At 34.3% G+C, this 16,840-nt stretch overlaps 1 protein-coding gene across 1 annotated transcript in view; it reads left to right on the plus strand.

The window, feature by feature from the left end:
- STXBP5L (syntaxin binding protein 5 like) overlaps positions 1-16,840 on the plus strand; it is a 306,548-nt gene that overhangs the window by 221,265 nt on the left and 68,443 nt on the right. Inside the window, 1 exon segment of the mRNA XM_027531120.1 lies at positions 1,111-1,176. Within this exon segment, the coding sequence (XP_027386921.1) occupies positions 1,111-1,176 (66 nt within the window).

A 16,840-nucleotide genomic window follows, 5' to 3' on the forward strand; every position in this document is an offset into this window, starting at 1 on the left:
AAATTCAAAATAAAAAAAACAAATTGTCCTTAAGGTAAATTAATCTTTTGCTTATCGAAAGACATTTTATTGCCTTAAAGAAAATGGAACGATAATTCAAAAATGGAAGAAAATACTCACAATTACTTCTGATGAAAGACTCTTAAGCAAAATATATAAAGAATTCTGTTGAAGCTTTGGCACTACTCATTTCTGTAACCTTAAGTAAATAAACTTGCCAAACTTACAATTTCTTTTTTATAAACATAATGGCTGGGCTTAAGTGTCACAGTAGACATTATTCTAAAGTGCTATGATTTTTTTAATCTACAGCAAGTTTATTGGTATAAATTACATAAGAGGATGGTAGGAAAGGAATATGAATAAAGATCATTTCGGTATTGACAATAGCTTTTAAGTACCCCTGGGTATGGGGATTTACATTAAAGTAGAAACTCTATTTACAAAGAAAAAAAAGTGAAACTCTCCAACTAGGATAGGCAAATGATAAGGATATTTTATAAATGCCATAGGAATGTAGACTGGCAGATAGTGGGAATTACAAAATGTTTGTTAATCCATTGTGCCTGTCCTTGTGTTTTTCAGGAAAGTGACATTAGAATAAAGGAATATTAGAAATGAGGAAAATAGAGCGCTTATTATAAGAAGGAATTTGATACCATTGAACACATCACTTAGTATTTACTTAACTGTTATAAATAAGTATAATATTTAAAATTTATAACATCTCCTTAAAGGTCTTTTAAAAAGCCAGTAACCATTTCCCTTGGAATTGGAGATTTGATTAGATCTTTTTTTAAAAGAAGTTCTAATTCATGTTATTCTTGGTCTATTTTCAGATGAAACTAGGTCATTTACTAAAATATTATTTGATATAAAAAAATAAGAAAAGGGATTTGTATTTTTCTACCATTATATTCAATTACCCTAAATATGTCAGTTATTGCTTCTCTTGTATCATTGTTAAAATTTTTCAAAAAAATTGTCATAACATGAGCATAGAAAAGTTCTCACAGGGGAAAAACAAAGCCTTATTTTAAAACTTATAGGAATTAATAATTATCTATGAAACATTAGAAAATTCCTCATGTTTTTTCATTTCATTTTCAGGCTTAACTGAGTTGAATGACAGTCCAGTTCCCCAGGAACTTGAGCGCTGCAAGTCTCCTACTTCAGGTAAACATGAGTGGTAATTTTCAGGCTTCTGGTAACTCATGGTAGTAATCCACTGCCTTACCGTCATAATTCTTGGGAAATTCATAATTTTGGTAATTAGGTATAATTTCATTTCTGAAATTCAACCATAAGCAAATTTGATTCCAAAATAAAATATAAATGTCTTAAAATATTTATGGCTTCCCAAAAAATTAAGATCAAAGGTATCTTGCAAAAGTGCAATACTTTTAAAGACATTTTAAAGGAAGGTTATTCTACAGATATATTAGTAATGCTAAGTAAAAATTGGTTATACTATGTAGAAATTGTCTTATAGCTAGAGCTTAATTAGTGGGAAATACACACTACAGGCAGAGGAGCATAAGAAACTAGCCCTCTGGATCATAGTTTTGAAACATATGTATTTGTTGGCAAAGAAAAATTATATGTTGGGAGTAAAACAAAGTGTGAGCCCATTATATTAAAAACATGAGTATAAAGGTTATTAGGAGTAAGTTTTTGCAACATTTGCAAAATTAAGAAGTTTTTAAAGTATGTGAAAAAAATTTAAACAGGTAGAAATTGGTGGTGGTAATCATTATGAATGATTTGCTTTCTTAAAAAATTTATATTTACCTGATTTTAGTATTATATAAATCCTTAAGCACCAAAAAGTTAGGTATATCTTTGACATTGAACTGTAGGTCTGTTTTCATAGGGTACCCAAAAATTATAATTCATTTTTATTTAAAAAATTATTTTAAACTTCATGCAAATTTGTAAACAATAATCTCTTTATAAAGCAGTGAATTTTGACCTTTAGAAATTCAGCTGGAATTGTGACATTTCTTCAATTTATTCCCTTAAGAGTTGCTTGTTGTTTATTCTTTAGGAATGTAGATTGAATAGAATCTAGTTGTGTCCTGTGTAAATTTCTGTTTTAATCATATCCATTTAATCCTTATTGTACTGCTTTCATTTTAAGCATAGCCTCATACATTTACCCTTTCTTTTGTATTCCCATTGGCACCATCCTAATCTAGGTATTTATTATACCTATGATATCACAAAGATATTCTAACAGGTGTCTGTTTTCCATGTCTCCCTCTTAGAATTCATTTTGCATATCATGGTGCAAAATTAATCTTCTTAAAATATTAGTTTGATATACTCCTGAATCACAAATCTTCAATTAAAATATAATTCAACATCCTGTATCAAATTTAGATAATGTAACCTCACTTTAAATTCTCATCCATAATCTGAATTTGAAAGTAATACATGTATTAGGTTTCAACATCAAAAATGGAATAAAAAACTGTCCCTTTCATCTTTCCCCATGCATTGTTTCCATCCTCTTGAAAAAATAAACATTATTATTAGTTTGTTTATCCTTCTAGACAGTTTGTGTTTGTAAACAAAAAGAAGTAGGCTTTTGCTTTCTGTTTTATACAAAAGCAGTGTGTCATACGCATTTCACCGTACTTTGCTTGTTTCACTTTACGGTGTATCTTGCTTTCCATTTCATTATTTTCTTATTCTTATTTACATTATATGATATTGAATGACATGTGTGTACTATAATTTATTTAATCACTTCACCAGTTAAAGTATCCTTAGTTCAGTACCAGTCTGTTGCTGTGTCAAACTGCTGCAGTAACTAAATGTTGTGCAGGTATACCAAGTGGATGAATTCCTAAAATTGAAGTTGCTGGGCCAAAGAGCATATACTCGTTTAATCTCCAGTTGCTCTCCTTGGAGTTTGTAACTTTTCATTCCTCCCAGCAATAACATGAAAATACTTGTTATCAAATTTTTAAATTTTTGCAAGTCTGTTTAGTAAAAGAGATATGTCAATGCAGTTTCAATTTACCTCTCACATATTGTAAGTGATATTGAATACCTTTTCATATATTTAAGAGCTCTTTAAATATTTTGTAAATTATCTATTCATATACTTTGCTCATTTTCTATAGGGTTGTTTATTCTTTTCATAATAATTAGTCTTCTTCATAAGTTAAAATTTTCTCTGTGACATGAGACCCAAATTTTTTTTTTCAATTTAACTTTTAACTTTGCTTATGGTGTATTTTACTGTAGTTTTTTTTTTTTTAATAATCAGACATTGATCTTTTCCTTTAAGGACTTCTTTCTTTATGCCCAGCAATTTAAATACTATACATTATCTACTTTTTTTTTTAACATTTTAGTAGAATTCCCCTGTCAATCATTTATTGTTACTTATTTGCATATTCATACTTTCTCTGAAACGTACAATGAACATATGCAAAGATTGAGAGCCTTTCTTTAATTAGGCTACCAAGTAGCTGATTTTGTTTATTTAAAGAGAAACAATGGTTTACTATTTTTTGTTTTTTTACCTTACTGATTTCTGCTTTTATCATTATTAGTACCCTCCTCTGTTTTCCTTCATTTTTTCCCTGTCACCTTTTTGTGGTAGATGCTTAATTCATTTATATTTATTATTTCTTACATATTGATATAACAGGGCTAAATTTCTCTTTGAACTCTGCATTAAATACCTTTTGATATATTAAGATTGCATTAAGAGTATTTTATATATAGTAAACAATTTGTTTATATTTCTTTGACCCAACAGTGATTTAATGTAAGTGTGTTACATTAGGCAGCTGAAAGTATTACCTCCTTATGTCGTTCATGTCCTTACTTACATTTTGATTACTTGATTTGTCAAAGATGGGAAAAAGGCAAATTAAAATATTGTATTAATAATGTATTTCTATTTGTTCTTGTATCTTCTATTTTTTATTCTTTATATTCATGTGGAAATATTCAAAGATATATGCATCCTTTATGTTAATCACCATTGTTCATATTATATTGTGTCCACCTGATATCACCTTTTTGCTATTAATACCACAACTCTTGCTTTTATTTGTAATTTCTTTTTGTATTTCTTGGCCTTACCTCTTTTGGGGTAAACTTTTTTTTTAACTGAGATATAATAAACAAACCTCAAAGTGCATAATTCTTAAGAGTTCAGGTAGACTAGTTTTTACAAATGAATACTCCATGTAAACATACCCATATCAAAAGATATGGAATGTTACTAGATACCACTCTTTTGCCCCTCTCAGCCACTAACACCCACAGAGGTACCTACTATTCTGACTTTTAACATCATAGATTAGTTTTGTGGATTTTGGACTATCAGATGAATGAAATCATTCAATATTTACATTTTTTGCTTATTTTTTTCAATATATATAATATTCATCTATGTTGCTGATATTTATTGATGTGTAATACTCCATTATACAAATACATCTCTATGCAGTTTATTACTGATGAATATTTAGGTGGTTTTCAGTTGGGAGCTATTATAAGTAAAGCTGTTATGACCAATCGTGTACAATTTTTAGTACAAATATAACTTATCTCTGTGTTACATGTATCTGGGAGTGGAGTTTTGGGGTTACAGGGTATGCATATGTTAAACTTCAGTAGATACTACTGAATTTTCTAAAGTGGTTACACCAATTTTACTTCCATTAATAGCATATAAAAGTTCTATTTGTTCCACATACTCACCAGTGTTTTTATTTTTCCAACTTCAGTCATTCTGAGGTATATATAGAACTCTCACTGTGGAATCTAATTGCAATGCATGTCCCTGATGTCTAATGATTTTGATGAACTTCTTTTATGTTAATTGACTACTTTTAATATCTTTTATGAGATATTCAAGTCTTCTCTCATTGTTATTATGTTGCCAAGTTTTTCTTTTGGTAAGAAATTCTGTGTATGTGTATAGATAGGTACAACGAAGTACTTCTGTTGGGTGTATATAGAGCAAACTATCTTCTCCCATTCTGTGCCTCACCTTTTACTCTCTTAAAGGTGGTCTTTTGATGAACAAAATATTTTAATGCTAATATTGCTCAATGTATCAATATTTTTCTATTGTTAATGCTTTATGTGTTTTGTTTTTACATCTTTGTCTACCCTAAGGTCATAAAACTATTGCCCTGTTTTCTAGGAGCCTCATTGTTTTACCTTCAATTTTAAGTTCAAGTTCCACTTGAAATGTATTTCTGTGTCTAATGTGAGGAAAGAGTCAAGGTTTATTACTTTGATTTAGGTATCCAGTTGATAAGGACCATTTATGAAAAAACTATCATTTCCTCTAGGCACTAAAATGGTACTTTTGTCCCAAATTAGTGTACTCTACTGTGTATCTATGTTTCTAGACTTTATGTTCTATGTCATTTGCATGTTTATCTATCATTTATCCTATTCCTTATTGTTTTAACTGCTGTAGCTTTGTAGTATTGCTGATAGCAGAGGTCCTTCAATTTTGTTTTTGTGGTTCTTTTTCAATAATGCTATAGTTATTTTAGGTCTTTTGTGTTTTCATATAACTTTTAGAAAAAAATTATCAGTTTGCACACAAATCGCCATGCTTGGATAGTGACTACAGTTTCATTGTATCTGTAGATCAGTTCGTCAGAGCTGATGTTCAACAATGAATTTTCCATTTGGTATCTCTTCATTTATTTCTTCTTTCAGTAATATTTTTCTTTTTCTTTGTAGAGGTCTTACACATCTTTCATTACCTTTATTACTCAGTATTTGATTTTTTGTTGTTAATTTTTTAATATCTTTTTTTATGCTTTGTGGCTTTAATATAAAAGTAATTAATTTTTGTGTATTGATATTATATCCAGAACATTTGATAAACTTATTTAACTTCAGTAATTTGTCAGTTCTTTTAGATTACCTATGTATCTAATTATCCTCCACGGGGTCAAAGAGTCAGACACAACTGAGCAACTGAACTGAACTGAACTGATCTGTTAAAAGGACAATTCTATTTCTTCTTTCTAAAGGAAGAAATCAGCTAGAACCTCCAAAACAATGTTGAATAGATGTGATGTTAGCAGATATCTTTTCTTTTTTTCCAGTCTCAGGTATATGTCTTTCAAGATTTCATAGTTAATTATCAGGATTGCTACAGGTTTTTAATAGACATTCTGCTTTTAGTTCTCTGCCTTGGATGTTTCTTCTTTCATTAATGTTAAAGCAGATCTGGAAACACCGTCACATTTTTTTTTTTTTTGGCAAAGCACTCAAAGGGCTTTGCATGCAATCAAATAGATTGCTTCAAAACAGGAAGATTTTGACTGCTTTTGTATTATGTTATTTGGAACAGAAATGCTTGACTAAGATTCATTACCACTTCAGTGCCTTATTTGAGAATGGTTTACTGGCAGGTCCCATTCTTCTTTGGATTTCCCTGGTGGCTCAGATGGTAAAGCGTCTGTCTACAATGTGAGAGACCTGGGTTCGATCCCTGGGTTGGGAAGGTTCCCTGGAGAAGGAAATGGCAACCCACTCTAGTACTCTTGCCTTGAAAATCCCATGGACAGAAGAGCTTGGTGCAGGCAACTATCCATGGGGTCCCAAAGAGTTGGGCACGACTGAGCGACTTCACTTTCACTTTCATTCTTCTTTAGTAGCCATTTTAAACTATAAATAATCATGATTGAGGAATGATATTTTTTCTTACATTAGCTTTCTAATCACTGTATATATTTCTTAAAATATGTGAAGTTTATCTTTCTGGGGAAAATACTAACAGATTTTTTTTTTATCTTAGTTAAAATTGCTGGAAATAATGAATATTTGCTTATTCCATTTGTCATGAAAAAGGAAAAATAATTGTGTTATATTAATGAATCTTTTTAATCCCACAAAGGAGAATGTGTTCAACACTATTTCCAGCATACTATGCCAACAAATGTACATTAAAACACATTCTGCAATCTCTTGCTGTTGTAAAAATTGCTGCATTCAATCTAGATTATCAGGAAAGGTAGAGTTAAGAAATGAAGATTCTTAGCCCAATCAGATCTTAAAATGTAACCATGAAAAAAAAAATTTTTTTAATTTTAACAGTAGCTTTATAAAATTCATGATGTATATTATCTTTAGAGGTAGAAAAGAATGAAAATATAAACAGTTAAAATGTTCAGATAACTTACAAGTGATAGAATCAATATACCTGGTTAAGAATATTTGTAATACATTCTAACTTTTGAAAAACGAATAAAAACATTCATGCCCTCTAGCAAGTCTCCTTGATTTATACACTTAGGGAAATTTCATAGGTCTGATTAGTAATGATAATTATTATGTTTATATCTCAGTATATCTTCCTTTTTATGTATATATAGCATTTAAGAGCCAATATTCTTTTTTTCCACATAATGCAGTGGATTTTAAGTTTAAAACCTGTATCAGAATCATATGAAGAATTTTTATTAAAACATAGATTGCTGAGTATAAGAGATTCGAATTCAATAAATCTAGAGTGGGGCTTGATAGTTTGTATTTCTAGCAAGTTCCCGGATGGTACTAATGCTTCTGGTCTCTGGACCACTGGAGAACCTGACTCTGAAATTTTTTTTTTTTTTTTACATTATTTGTTCAGTAGTTGCTTCCCTTCTCGGTTTCTGTTTTGGGATCCCAAACCCTCACCTATTTAAGTCCACTAAAAAACATTAAAACCTCGACACAAATATCTCTGAGTAAGAGAGATCAGAAATAAAGAAAGCCAGAGACCAGTAATCATGTTATAACTCTGCTTTCTTACATGGATCTTAAACTCCCTTTTATGCCAATAAACTGCAAGTAATACAGGGTGAAGTTTCAGACTATTAAATATTTCCTTTAGGATAATGTGAGAGAACAGCATATGGATTGGGAGATGAAAGGATCCCAATGAACCAATCAGAATATTGATATTCTCAGCTTTCAAGATAACAATCATTTCATATTATTCATTACCCAACTGTTACATTCAAAAAGTAAGTCAAGTGTCTATAGTTAGAGTGATATTATGATATCCACTGAGAATAAACTAATGAACAAAATAAAAATACCCGTGACAAATGGACCTGACAGTCTATCTGCAGAAATAAACATTAAAGCAATAGTTATACAAATTATTATCTTTCCTTAAAGCTGTATAACTGTATTTCACTCACCAGGTAAGGTTGTGCAGTTTGGGTACTGCAGAAACATACTTCCCGAAGAGGTGAGTAGAAGCTAACATCAGTACTAGCTCCACCAAACCTGGAACAGGACTGCAATCCCCTAAGAAAACAGTCCCTTTTCCTTTGGGCCAAGAGTTGAAAATTAATCAAGCCCTCAACTGTAGGGTTATGTCTGCACACAAGGTGTGCATTTTTCTAATTTGTTCTCCTTGAAGGTTTGCCTTTAAAAATCATTTTCTCAGTTTAACATTTTTTGGGGAGGGTTATCATTAGGTTATCGGAGAAGGCAATGGCACCCCACTCCAGTACTTTTGCCTAGAAAATCCCACGGACGGAGGAGCCTGGTAGGCTGCAGTCCATGGGGTCGCTAAGAGTTGGACATGACTGAGCGACTTCACTTTCACTTTTCACTTTCATGCATTGGAGAAGGAAACAGCAACCCACTCCAGTGTTCTTGCCTGGAGAATCCCAGGGGCGGTAAGGCCTGGTGGGCTGCCATCTATGGGGTCGCACGGAGTCGGACACGACTGAAGCAACTTAGCAGTAGCAGCAGCAGCATCATTAGGTTATAATACTGCTGCTACCTATGCAGCCATCCATCCTCACGATTCTCACTGTCTACAATATAGAATAGCATAATATTTATCCTTTAAGATATCTTTATTAAAAATTAGCATGGAAACTAATGCCACAAAATGCTAAAAAAAAAAAATCAGTTCTGTTCTCAAACCTGGGTTAAAACTAGGTCTTAGAGCCTAGTTTTAATGCCATTTCTATGTAATTCTACATGTCTAGAACCCCATTACATCCTTCAAGAAAGAAAGCTTCTTCCTTTCAAAGTGTCCTCTGTTGGAACAGTGTCAAAATACTCAGGTAAAGGCAGTTAAATTTTGTGCCTTCCAAATAGTTATTATGAAAGTCACCTCTAAGGTAAAAACTCTTGGTTCATTTGGGCTAAAAAATTACATGCCAATAGTTTTTTATTCCCTTCCTTTAGGACTTGCTACCAGAACTCCCGAGGCAGCACCAGGCTTTTATAGGAATGAAATACCAGCTATGAGACAGAGGAATCAAGTACATCATTTGCCAGGTGAAAGTGAAAATTTCTTTTATGAACAAAAAAGCTATTATCTCCACAATTTATTCCAAAACCTTTCTTATTTGTTGTGCTAAAAATACATCTCACTCACGGTGAATAAAGACCAATTTCCCTAAAGCAATGGTTAAAATTATAAATATGAACTATACAGCAGGAATTCCTAAAGCTTTTGAAATGTGCCACAGAATTTTGATAGTGGGGTTTTCTACTTTAAATCTGGATAATTTCATCAGGCCTATAAGAAAATATGAAGTGGCCAACAGAGAATTCAGGGAAAACCCAAGAGCCAAAATCTAGAGTAGTTTTGTAAAAATTCTCCTATATTCTTCATGATACAATTAAATATTTTCTGTGATCAGAAACAACTGTGATGCTCATGGAAACTCCAAAGCATTGCCTCAAAGGGGCAATGCTCTCTCAGAAATAGTAAGCAAAAAGAAAAGTCCTATATATTTTATGCAGGCTCATTGCATATTTGGTGCTATTCATAGGAACCAAATAAGAAGAGGGAGGGGACAGATGTACACCTATGGCTGATTCATTTTGATGTTTGACAGAAAACAACAAAATTCTGTACAGCAATTATCCTTCAATTAGAAAATGAATAAAATTTTAAACAATACATAGCTTTCTTAAAATAGGCATTCATTATAAAATGACTTATGACTAGATTTACAGGCAAATTTGGCCTTGGAGTACAAAATGAAGCAGAGGAAAAGCTAACAGAGTTCTGCCAAGAGAATGCACTGGTCGTAGCAAACACCTTTTTCCAACAACACAAGAGAAGACTCTACACATGGACATCACCAGATGGCCAACACCGAAATCAGATGGATTATATTCTTTGCAACCAAAGATGGAGAAGCTCTATACAGTCAGCAAAAACAAGACCAGGAGCTGACTGTGCTCAAATCATGAATTCCTTATTGTAAAGTTCAGACTTAAACTGAAGAAAGTAGGAAAAACCACTCGACCATTCGGGTATGACCTAAATCAAATCCCCTACAATTATACAGTGGAAGTGACAAATAGATTCAATTAGATCTGATAGAGTGCCTAAAGAAATATGGATGGAAGTTCGTGACATTGTACAGGAGACAGTGATCAAGACCATCCCCAAGAAAAATGCAGAAAGGCAAAATGGTTGTCTGAGGAGGCCTTACATATAGCTGTGAAAAGAAGAGAAGTTAAAGGCAAAGGAGAAAAGGAAAGATATACCCATTTGAATGCAGAGTTCCAAAGAATAGCAAGGAGAGAGAAGAAAGCCTTCCTCAGTGATCAGTGCAAAGAAACAGAGGAAAACAATAGAATGGGAAAGATCTCTTCAAGAAAATTAGAGATACCAAGGGAACATTTCACGCAAAGATGGGCTCAATAAAGGATAGAAATGGTTTGGACCTAACAGAAGCAGAAGAGATTAAGAAGGTGGCAAGAATACACAGAGGAACTATATAAAAAAAATCTTCATGACCCGAATAACCACAATGGTGTGATCACTCACCTAGAGCCAGCAAATTTGGAAAATTCAGCAATGACCACAGGATTGGAAAAGGTCAGTTTTCATTCCAATCCCAAAAAAAGGCAGTGCCAAAGAATGTTCAAACTATTGCACAACTGCAGTCATCTCACATGCTGGCAAAGTAATGCTCAAAACTTGGAACATCGAAAAAGCAAGAGAGTTCCAAAAAAGCAGTTCCAATTGTGCTTTCTTGACTGTGCCAAAGCCTTTGACTGTGTAGATCACAACAAACTGTGGAAAACTCTTCAAGAGATGGGAATACCAGACCACCTTACCTGCCTCCTGAGAAATCTGTAGGCAGGTCAAGAAGAAACAGAACTGGACATGGAACAACAGACTGGTTCCATATAGGGAAAGGAGTATATCAAGGCTGTATATTGTCACCCTGCTTACTTAACTTATATGCAGAGTACATCATGCAAAATGCCAAGCTGGATGAAGCACAAGCTGGAATCAAGATTGCCAGGAGACATATCAATAATCTCAGATAAGCAGATGACACCACCCTTATGGAGAAAGTGAAGAAGAACTAAAGGGCCTCTTGATGAAAGTGAAAAAGGAGAGTGAAAAATTTGGCTTAAAACTCAGCATTCAAAAAACTACAATCATGGCATCTGGTCCCTCACTTCATGGCAAATAGATGGGGAAACAATGAGAGATTTTTGCAGGGGTGGGGGGCGCTCCAAAATCACTGCAGATGGTGACTGCAGCCATGAAATTAAAAGATGTTTGCTCCTTGGAGGAAAAGCTATGACCAACCTAGAGCATATTAAAAAGCAAAGACATTACTTTGCCAAAAAAGGTCTGTCTAGTCAAAGCTATGGTCTTTCCAGTAGTCATGTATGGATGTGAGAGTTGAACTGTGAAGAAGGCTGAGCACTGAAGAATTGATGCTTTTGAACTGTGGTGCTGGAGAAGACTCTTGAGAGTCCCTTGGACTGCAAGAAAATCCAACCAGTCAATCCTAAAGGAAATCATTTCTGAATATTCATTGGAAAGACTGATGCTGAAGCTGAATAAATTGAGAAAAAGAAACATGAGAATTACAAAAAATACTATTGAAATTGTATGACATCCCATTGGCAGAGACAAGATGGCAGAGTAGAAGGATGTGCACTCACCTCTTCTTAGAAAAGTACCAAAATCATAACTAACTGCTGAAATCCACCAACAATAAACACTGGAGCCTACCAAAAAAAGATCCTGTACATCCAAAGGCAAAGAAGCAGCCACAGTGAGACAGTGGGAAGGGTACAATCATGATAAATCCATACCTGCCAGGTGAGCAAGCCACAAACTGGAAAATGATTATAACACAGAATTTCTCCCTCAGGAGTGAAAGTCTGAGCCCACTTCAGGCTCCCTAACCTGAGGGTCTAGTGGCAAAATGAGGAGCCCCCAGAGAATCTGGTTTGGAAGGCCTCTGGAGTTTGTTCGTGGGAATTCTGTAGGACTCGGGGAAACACAAACTCCACTCTTGGAGGGCACATATAAGGTCTCATGCATACCAGGACCCAGGAGAAAAAAAGCAGTGGCCTCATAAGAGCCAAAGTAGACTTACCTGCTAGTATTGGGTGGGGGGATCTCCTGTGGAGGCAGGGGGCAGCTATGGCTCACTACAGGGACAAAAACACTAGCGGAATACTTATTAATTAGTGTGAACCCTCCTGGAGGTCACCATTTCCTCTCCAAGATTTGACTTCATCCAATAGACTCTAGTGCTGGGATATCTCAGACCAAACAATCAACAGGTCAGGAAATTAACCCCACCCATCAGCAGATAGGCTACTTAAAATCTTCCTGAGCACATAGCTGCCCATAAAACACAGCCCTGTCCACCAGAGGGACAAGACCCAACTCCACCCACCAGTAGCTGGGAACCAGTTCCTGCCACCATGAAGCCAGTATAAGCCTCTTAAACAGCCTCATTCACCTGGGGGTAGACAGTAGAAGCGAGAAGAACTATAACCATGCAACCTGAGGAATGGAAACCACAACCACAGAAAGCTAGACAGTGTGAGACAGAGGACTATGTGCCAGATGCAGGAATAAGATTAAATCCCAGATGAACAACTGAGTGAAGTGAAGACAAGCAATCTATCTGAAGAAGAATTCAGAGTAATATTAGTAAAAACCCAAGATCTCAGAAGAATGGAGGCATAGATAAAGAAGAGACAGGAAATGTTTAACAAAAAGCTAGAAGACCTAAAGAGCAAACAAACAGATGAAAAGTACAATAACTGAAATACAAAATACATTGAAAGGGATCAATAGCAGAAAAAGTAAGGCAAAAGAACAGATAAGTGAGCTGCAAGACAGAATGGTAGAAATCATGGCTGTGGAACAGAATAAAGAAAAAAGATTGAAAGAATAGTGTAAGAGACCTCTGGGACAACATGAAAAGCACCAACATTCACATTATAGGGATCCCAGAAGGAGAAGAGAGAAAAAAAGACCTGAGAAAATATTTGAAGAGATAATAGCTGAGAACTTCCCTAACATAGGAAAGGAAACATTCACCAAAGCCCTGGAATCATGGAGTCCAGGCAGAATAAACCCAAGAAGAAACACACCAAGACATGTAGTAATCAAACTGACAGAAATTAAAGACAAAGAAAAAATACTAAAAGTAACAAGAGAAAATCAACAAATAACGTACCAGGAACTCCCATAAGGTTATCTGCAGGCCAGAAGGGAGTGGTAGGAGAAGGAAATGGCAACCCACTCCAGTCTTCTTGCCTGGAGAATCCCAGGGACGGGGGAGCCTGGTGGGCTGTCGTCTCTGGGGTCGCACAGAGTCGGACACGACTGAAGAGACTTAGCAGCAGCAGCAGCAGCAGGGAGTGGTATAATATTTTCAAAGTGATGAAAGGGAAGAACCTACAGCCAAGAATACTCTACCCAGCAAGGATCTCATTCAGATTTGATGGAGAAATCAATAGCCTTACAGAGAAGCAAAAGCTAAGAATTCAGTACTGTCAGACAGGCTTTGCAACAAATGCCAAAGGAACTTCTCTATGTGAAAAGAAAACGTCATAACTAGAAACAAGAAAATTATGAGTGGAAAAGCTCTCTGATAAAGGCTAATACATGGTAAAGGTGGGAAGTACTCCACACACAAATACAATCTCAAAACCAGCAACTGTGATAAGAGGAGAGTACAAATACAGGCTATTGGAAATACACTGGAAATTAAAAGATCAATGACTTAGAACAATCTTTTTTATATACAGACTGTTGTATCAAAACTTCATGGTAACTGCACATGGAAAATCTACAAAGATACACACACACAGAAAAGAAAAAGTAATCCAAACACAACGGTAAAGTTAGTCATCAAATCACAGAAGAGAGCAAAAGAGGAAGGTAAGAAAAAAGACCTTCAAAAACAGATCCAAAACAATTAACAGAATGGCAATAAGAATATGCATATTGATAATTACCTTAACCATAAATGGATTAAGTGCCCCAACCAAAAGACTGAGTAGCTGAATGGATACAAAAATAAGACCCATATATATGCATATATATACAAGAGACCAACTTCAGATCTAGAGACACATACAGACTGAAAGTGAGGTGATAGAAAAAGGAATTTCATGCAAATGGAAATTAAAAGAAAGTTGGAGTAGCAATACTCATATCAGACAAACATTAAAGACTGTTACAAGAGACAAAGAACATTATCTAGAGGAATTGGTAAAGGAATTGATAAAGGAATCAATCATTGATAAAGGAATCAATCCAAGCAGAAGATAACAATTCTAAATATATATGCACCTAACATAGCAGCATCTCAATATATAAGGCAAATATACTAACAGCCTTAAAAAGAGAAAACAACAGTAACACAGTAATATTGGGGGACATTAACACCCCACTGTCAATGAACTGATCATTCACAAGAAACTCAGTAAGGAAACACAGGGCCTTAAATGACACATTTAGTTGGTATTTACAGACTATTCAAAAGTATATAAATATAAATCCAAAAGGAGCAGAATACACGTTCTTCCTAACTGCACATGGAACATTTTGCAGGATGGATCACATGCTGGCCACAAAGTGGCCTCAGTACATTTAGGAAAATGGAAATTATATCCAGCATATTTGCTGACCATAACACTATGAGATTGTAAATCAACTACAATGAAAAAAAAAAGTAAAAAGAGCACAAACATATGGAGGCCAAACTATGCTACTAAACACCAATGAATCACTGAAGAAATCCAACAGGAAATAATACTTCGAAACAAATAAAAATGAAAGCATAATGATCTGAAAGTTATGGGATGCCGTAAAGCAGTTTTAAGAGGAAAGTTTATAGCAATACGATCTTACCTCAGGAAATTCAAAAAAATCTCAAACAAACTTACACCTAAAGCAACTAGAGAAAAAGAACAAACAAAACCCAGAGTGAGTAGAAGAAAAGAAATCATAAAGATCAGAGCAGAAATCAATGAAGTAAGAGTTGAAGAAAATGACAGAAAAGATCTATAGAACTAAAAGCTGGTTCTTTAAAAAGATTTTTTATAAACTGATAAACCTTTAGCCAGACTCATCACAAAAAAAGGGAGAAATCACAAATCAATAAAATTAACAATGAAAAGGGGGAAGTTACAAAAGATACCACAGAAATACAAAGGATCGTAAGAGACTACTACAAACAATTATATGCCAATAAAATGGACAATGTAGAAGAAATGGACAAATGCTTAGAAAGATGCAAACTTCCAGGGCTGAACCAGGAAGAAACTGAAAATATGAATAGACTATTACAAGCACTGATATTGAAGCTATGATTAAAAACTCCCAACCAAAGCCCAGAAATCCTCCACCAAATACAAACCAAATCCAAAAACCTATTAAAAGGATCATATACCATGATCAAGTGGGATTTATCCCAGAGACACAAGGATTTTTCAATATCTGCAAATCAATCAGTGTGATATACCACATTAACAAAACTATATGACCATCTCAATAGATGCAGAAAAAGCCTTTGACAAAATTCAGCACCCATTTATGATTTTTAAAAAATTCAGAAAGTGGGCTTAGAGGGAATCTGTGCCAACATAATAAAGGCCATATACTACAAACCCACAGCAGACATCATTCTCAATGGTGAAAAACAAAGCATTTCCTTTAAGATCAGGAACAAGACAAGAGCACTCACTCTTGTCACTATTATTCACCATAGTTTTGGAAATTCTAGCCATGACTGTCAGAGCAGAAAAAGAAAAGGAATCCAAACCAAAATAGAAATAAAACTGTCACTGTTTGCAGATGACATGATCTTATGCATAGAAAATCCTAGATGCTGCCAGAAAATTGCTAGATCTCAATGAATTCAGTGAAGTTGCAGGGTACAAAATTAATGCACACAAATATGTAGCATTTTCATACACTAACAAGGAAAGATGAGAAAGAGAAATTAAGGAACAAATCCCATTTACTATCTCATCAAAAAGAATAAAATATCTAGGAATAAACCTACATATGGAGGCAAAAGACCTGTACTCTGAAAACTATATGACACCAATGAAAGAAATTGAAAATGACAAAGATGGAAAGATACTACATGTTCTTGGATTGGAAAAATAAATATTGTCAAGATGACCGTGCTTCCCAAAGCAATCTATAGTTCAGTGCAATCTCTATCAAATCACCAATGACATTTTTCACAGAATTAGAACAAAAATGTTAAGTTTGTATGGAGACATAATAGAACTTGAATAGCTAAAGCAATCTTGAGAAAGAGAAACAGAGCTGGAGGAGTCAGGCTTCCTGACTTCAGACTAAAACTACTAGGCTACAGTCACCAAAACAGTAGGGTAGTGGCACAAAAATAGAAATACAGATCACGGGACCAAACTAGAAGTTCCAGAAATAAACCCACGCACCTGTGGTCAATTAATCTATGATGAAGTAGACAAGACTATACAATGGAGAACAGACAGTGTCTTCAATAAATGACTGGGAAAACTGGACAACTACATGTAAAAGAATGAAATTACAACCTTTTTA

The sequence above is a fragment of the Bos indicus x Bos taurus genome, chromosome 1, assembly GCF_003369695.1.
Source record: "Bos indicus x Bos taurus breed Angus x Brahman F1 hybrid chromosome 1, Bos_hybrid_MaternalHap_v2.0, whole genome shotgun sequence".
In the NCBI taxonomy this organism is placed as follows: Eukaryota; Metazoa; Chordata; class Mammalia; order Artiodactyla; family Bovidae; genus Bos; species Bos indicus x Bos taurus.